Raw genomic sequence first — 6,687 nt, 5'->3', positions numbered from 1 at the left:
ACTTTTAATGTTTCTGTTGTAAGTCTGCAGACGTATTTTATGTTGTACTTAGATATTTTTCGAGATGATAAAAACCCATTTGTTTGGACTCATCATTGGTGATAGAAAGTGCCCATTATTTCCTTTCAAAAATTATTCTGGAACTGCTATTAATTATTCAAAAGAATTCTGGTCAACGCTATCTTGACGACGTCACAGTTCCTGGAGGACCAGTTTAATTCCGGTACTGATTGTTAAGTTTCACAAAACTTGTTGGTTTTGCTTCTTTGCTGTTCCTTAAGTTTGTGACCATAGATTCGTAACAGATGGGATGATGTCTATGATACAACTACGGATTTCATAAATTGCGATTATATGGTTTAACTTAGCAGCGTGATTGTACAGATGAGTACTGGATTATATTTATTTTTACAAATATTCAGTGAGGGTAATAACGCAATCTCAAAATGTTTTACGAGAGGTAGGCATCATCATCATCATCATCATCTAGGTTACAAACTTAATAGTTAACACAATCTCCCTTGTGGCTCACAACAGAACACATTTCCAAAAATTCGGCAGTTCATACATGAAGTTTATAGGTTAATAACGCGACATATTTTCTGGCAAGGACAACACAGCAGGAAAATAATGCGTAGCCTGATAGCTTGATACGTACGGCACTAGTCATTAGTCAATAGGTAATATAGATATCACAGCACAGACCAGTACTATAAAATCCACTCCCTGTTCCGTCCTAGAAAGAATCTCGCCTGAAAGTCTACGAGACATAGTCCCGCAAGACACGATGATGCTACTTTTGCTTATTATAACCGTCGTTGGTAGCATACATGGAAGGACCTATTACAGGGACGAGATACCAAATGGGTATGGTGTGCCGAATATGTGTTACGGCACTTATGGCGGTCAAATATGGGAAGCTGTTGGTCATTATCATCCAATAGATCATACCCACGATAAGAATCCGTTCGGACTGGTAAGTAACACATCATATCTTCCAGTGTTATTGATACAGGCGACAATAGATATAAACATTGAAATATCTTTGTGAAGTGTCAAGAGCTAAAATGCGTGTATGACTATCATCCACAACTCGTCCTGAATTATTAACTCATCCACAAATCGTTCTTGATTATCAACCTTAGTTAACATTTTAGCATTGTCTGTAACAGCATGTTGTTACTTTACTTTGGTTATTGTATAAATGCGTTGCGCCGTTTTCTATATGTACTTGTAATGTTCGCGTACATGTTTAGTTAGCATTTGCAATCCACCAGTAAAACGTATTGGAGAAGCGTTATAAATACAAACTTAAGTGGGTTTTGTCTGTTATTAAGCTATTGTGGTAAGTAATTCTTCTGAAACTCCCGATTTCAATCAGTTTCGTCAAGGACTCCGGAACAGTTTGTTTGACAGACACACAAAATTGAACCTTTGTTGTGTGGTTATATATTAACCCCAATAGCTTCACCATTAGTATATAGTATGCCAACGTTCTTAATGTCCTATAGAAAGCCGGAAAGCTTGATAATGTCAATGTTTCCTATAATGTGTGCTTATCAAGGGAAAGGTGTACATTTATGTACACAGCTTGCCTCCTTTCATTCACTTGCAAGCGATACTGACTACATATTAGGAAATTACTATTGTTACTGTGATTTAATTATCTCACTTGGATAAAACACAAAACTATCTTATAAATGATAAAGAAGATGCAAAAATACTGAAATAATAGTTTAGAAACATATTTTTTAAAAGAGCTGGAAAAAAAGAAACACGTTTTACAGAGAATGAAAAAAAATGGTATGGAGCACGCAGTAAAGTTCAAGTTTGCTACATGGTTAATTCTTATCAATAGGAAAATAATACCGTTGAAAACTTTGAATGTATAGATAAGAAGAAAAGATCTAACATATCGAAAAGATTATCTTCATGAATATTTCAGTAACAAATATCAAATATAATTGTGAAGAATTAATGATTAATGCAGACACAATGTATTAAGTTGAAAATTAGTCTTGTAACCGATTGTATAATGTTCATGAACAAAAAATATGCGACAAGTCTGAACCTGCCATATATTTATAATCAAGAATATGTGACAAGACTAAGCCTGCCATGTCTTTATAATCAAGAACATGTGACAAAACTAAGCCTGCCATGTCTTTACAATGAAGAACACGTGACAAGACTAAGCCTGCCATATCTTTATAATCAAGAACACGTGACAAGACTAAGCCTGACATGTCTTTATAATCAAGAACATGTGACAAGACTAAGCCTGCCATGTATTTATAATCAAGAACGTGGCATACTTTATAAATCGTTCCAAATGACTAGAGCACTGTGGAATAAGCAAGGTTGAAACCAGCTTGGCATTTATAACAAAATATTGATCAAACAATAGATAATTGTAAACATATTTAAACTCCGTTTTGCTGAGATTTTACATAGGACTTTCAGTAAAGACAACGATGGATGGATTCAATCTATAATCATTTCTATTATATGTATAACTGTGGCCACTTTCCGCCGAGTTGCGAAAGAACCCTAAAGGAGAGAATGCTAATATATTAAGCACAAGGAGAATGGAATCTCGTCGGCAATATTGTTTACAATTTATTTAAATATGCAATCAAGTTGTGTCGCTTTGTTGGAAAAGAAGGGATATTGTTTCTCAGGCTTCATTTCACTCAAAACGTCCTCTATTCGGCTAGGATTTTGCGGCTGCTAACCATATGTGGACCACGTCCCTTTGCATGAAGGATTCGGACAGAGACGGCAAGAGCAATGGCGAAGAGCTCGGAGATCCACATTGCACGTGGATCAAAAACGGTCCTGCTCCTGCTCATGTTGCCACTGGACATCCGGGTACTGTGAATATTTTAATACAAAATTTCCACTGATTTCATGAAAAATTTACTTTGCTATTTGCAGATGGTTTTTTTCCGACAAAAGAGCGCCGACAATTAAGCGCATAGCGCAATAAAGTCGGAAATTAAAGACGCTCTTATGTCGGCGCTTATATGTCAGAGCTCTATTGTCGGCGCTCTTTTGTCTTGCGCTGTTTTGTGCCATTTCTACAACTGCTGCTATTTCTAATACTGATCGGACTGTATTTAAAACACTCAGAAATATTCAATGACGTAATGAGTGTGAGTGTGTTGCGTGTGTATGAGGGGCACTGTTAAAATCTGATTGAATGTGAGGATGAAATTATTAGTGGTAGTGTGAAACGAAATCTATGAAAATAAAAAGTGCAATATTTTCCATATTTTGCATGACACGAACAAAGGAATTATAATTAATGGACAATAAATAAGCACCTTCAAGAATACATTTATAACGAAATGAAAACAAAAATGCACTGCAGGTATTTGTGCGGTAATTTCAGATGTACATGTTGTAAGTGAAGTGAAGTATTTTATTATATGCTCATTTTTCCCCCGGTAACTTTACATTGTCAGAATCGTGCGATATTACCCGATACTAAACCCGCGCGCCAATACACATATAGCATTCACGTACATAATGGACGCAGACGTCAGCACTTTTGATTTGTAAACAAATCATGTACACTCAATTAAGAGGCGCTTTTCGTTGTGGTTGTTTAAATGTGTTTCTGAATGAACTAAAACAGATGTTTCTAGGACTGCCACATACCAGCTGCTTTGGCACATTCCGCGTTGATACAATGTTTCGGGTTTAGGCTAGCTACATTATACAACAGACGCGAGAAAGGGTCCTTACAAATAACATACAAGTGACAAGTCATATACTGTCTTCTTTAGCTGGTGATAAGAATGGAAAAACAATATACTTACAGTTTTTTATCCTGAATTTCCTCAAAATGTACTTTCTTAGCTCTGCAAATCCGAATTACACGAGCCATGTCATAGGTTCTCAATCTTATTACACTATCGTAATTATACTGTAATTTCGATGATAAGTGCATTTACATCCTCCTTACTGCACTCAAAATGAAATAAGTATTAAATTCCATAGCGTCTTTTGATAATTGCAATTGAAAGACTTCATATTTTTCACACATGATGATTTCAAACATTCAGTGACAGAAACAGAAACACATTTGCAGATGTCAACACGCTTCTCCCTTGCTTCTTCAATCCCATGTATTTCAATTGGAATTGTCACATACAAATCCAGCCCATAATCACGAAATTTCGTAGAATCGAAACAAATACTAAAATCTATTCATTCCAGATCAAATGGAAAAGTTGTTGCAATGCACATTCATTCACAATATAACTCCAAATTTCAGTTTTAACTAGACACGCCATTTTCTTTCGAAACTTATGTCGAGAGCACGAATAAGTTCAGATTTATCTGGCGGAGTTACGTGCGCAGTAATAATGTTGTGTAATGATGAATATGCGCTTGTGTGTTTAGTTTGGAATGCGGCATGCATTCTTTTACTTTGTTTCGTGTAGTGTATTTTGTTAATATAATTAAGCATTAGGTAGAATTAAAAAACATAGCATATAATAAAAAGGTTACTGCATTTGTATGGGGAAAATATGAACTCCTTTTGTCGGATGGATATACTTCAATCCCACGTCGTGCAGAATTTCCATTCGAAAAACTCGTTCATATTTTGACGTACTAATGCAGTGACCTATAAGGACTAGTGTGATAAGGTGAAGATCTGAGAGTAATCGCTTACGGGTCATGTTCTGGTGACCTTTGTTGTTACCATAATCGTTAATTTTATCAGCCAATCAGATGAAGTCTTATATCTTCGTGTTTGGGAGACTGGGTAGTATGGCTGAAGAGCATCAATATGTACCGAACGATTTGTATTCACCTTCTGATTTCTAAAAGCCGCAGATATATTCCTTTATTCAAAGGTAAACATAACATGACCCCCAAGCGGTCGCTGGCAGATCTTTACGTAGGGCAACTGAGATCTGATTATTATCAGATTGCTCTCTGGAAAAGCTGGTACTGTATTCAAATCTATATCGTAACCTACATAATCAAACCGGCTAGAAATCGAATAATCAAGTCAGCAGAGTTTAATTTACAAAAGACTCCATTATTTTGGAATAATTAGTGACTAATTGTTTTAGATATTATTATTATTATTGATTGATTATTTTACAATTGTTTTCCTATTAAAGGCCACGTATTTTTGTTACCCATCATTCAAACGTGGTCCTGAATACGCTGACGTGGCATTCACCTTGAAAATTTTGTTTGTCTACAATGAACTGTTTATAATGGCTTGCATTCAAAGCGCATCTTTTCCATTGACGCTTATTTGAATATCTGAAAGTGGATACCAGTTACCTCTGCCCATTAAGGTCTAGAAGAATATTATTACTGAGTCTCAGATCTTTCATTATTTACTTTTACGTGATGCTTGGAACTCACGTTTCATTTGTTTGGTTTGCCTTATGATGATTTTTTTCTTCTTATCCATGCTTTCCCTTTCATTATCTGGTAAAGTAATGCTTAAACATTTGACGATAGTTAATTTGCATGCATCTTCCTCTTTATTTCATATGTTAAGATGCGGGTTAAAGTATAACTGATTTTAATTGAACTGATCGTAATTTTACGCTCAGGACTCCAAAGATGTTTTGAGGTTATTGTGGTAAGAAGCAAACTTAAAGAAGCAAAATATATTATGAGTAGGTATTTCTTAGAAGTAATGAAAATCATGAAGTAGCAAGATTATGAAAACATATCGTAATACTGAAGCACGTTGATTTTATGCTACGCAGCATATTAAACCTCAGATCTGTTATTACAATGTTGAGAGAACAAAATCTCTTTAAAAAACGATGTACAATTATTGAATATATATATATATATATATATATATATATATATATATATATATATATATATATATATATATATATATATATATATTCAATAATTGTACATCGAGTCCGCTCATTTCTGGTAACTAGTCTAGCATATTCATCAACAATTAGTGTTTTCTTCCTTTATTTCTTTTAGGAATCTGTGAACCAGTAGGATCCCCTGTTTGCTCTACCCAAGCATTCTTCTGTGGATGTCACGGCCACGCGTGTGTTGCTATGGGATAGCACAATCAATGACATGTATGGGTGGGGAGGTACTCAGATATAACAAAGCTTGTAGAAATGCACACCCATGTCTTTAGAAGAAATATGTCTTGAAACCTAAATAAACAGATGTTGTAACATGTTGTAGAATTTCCACTGAGTGTTCTACTCTGTACTTTCACGCATTTACAACATCAGTGTAGCAATTCTCATTAAGGTGTATTACAATTTCCTTTATCGTTCATTACCACGGCTGTGTGATTATGATACATGTTAACAATAAAATTATTTTTATCTACCTATAATTTACAAAAATCAGGCAACAACATATCCAATTATTCGAGTCCTTTACGGTCTTGAATTAGTAGTTTTGCATCACACCACAACATCTGTTTTAGTCAATGGCTTCCATCCACTATATTCTACAATATGTCATCTGATGGGAATTGACTATCTAACAATGATGCACACCACAGCCGTAAACAAATAAATCACAGGAACAACTGGTGCATCTGCATTCAATCATGTATGGATGTCTGACATGGCATACTTCACAAAAATACAACTAAATTTCATATATATATATATATATATATATATATATATATATATATATATATATATATATATA

The 6,687-nt window shown here is 34.7% G+C and overlaps 1 protein-coding gene across 1 annotated transcript; it reads left to right on the top strand.

Annotated features, from left to right (window-relative positions):
• Nucleotides 1-705: 705 nt before the first annotated feature.
• Nucleotides 706-6,268, top strand: LOC149804298 (temptin-like). The gene is made up of 3 exons (XM_089932480.1): nucleotides 706-976; nucleotides 2,718-2,871; nucleotides 5,989-6,268. The coding sequence occupies exons 1-3, from the start codon at nucleotides 788-790 to the stop codon at nucleotides 6,075-6,077; spliced, it is 432 nt and encodes a 143-aa protein (XP_089788606.1). The 5' UTR covers nucleotides 706-787; the 3' UTR covers nucleotides 6,078-6,268.
• Nucleotides 6,269-6,687: the final 419 nt, after the last annotated feature.

This window comes from Sinohyriopsis cumingii, chromosome 2, assembly GCF_028554795.1.
Source record: "Sinohyriopsis cumingii isolate HCF-2022 chromosome 2, ASM2855479v2, whole genome shotgun sequence".
NCBI lineage: Eukaryota > Metazoa > Mollusca > Bivalvia > Unionida > Unionidae > Sinohyriopsis > Sinohyriopsis cumingii.
The sequence above is the reverse complement of the archived record's forward strand: the minus strand, read 5'-3'. Positions and strand labels throughout refer to the sequence as shown.

Coding starts and splice junctions, on each gene's coding strand:
- LOC149804298 (XM_089932480.1), top strand. CDS start 788: ATGATGCTACTTTTGCTTATTATAACCGTCGTTGGTAGCATACATGGA. Junction 977..2,717: donor ATAAGAATCCGTTCGGACTG/GTAAGTAACACA, acceptor CTATTCGGCTAG/GATTTTGCGGCTGCTAACCA. Junction 2,872..5,988: donor TGTTGCCACTGGACATCCGG/GTACTGTGAATA, acceptor TATTTCTTTTAG/GAATCTGTGAACCAGTAGGA.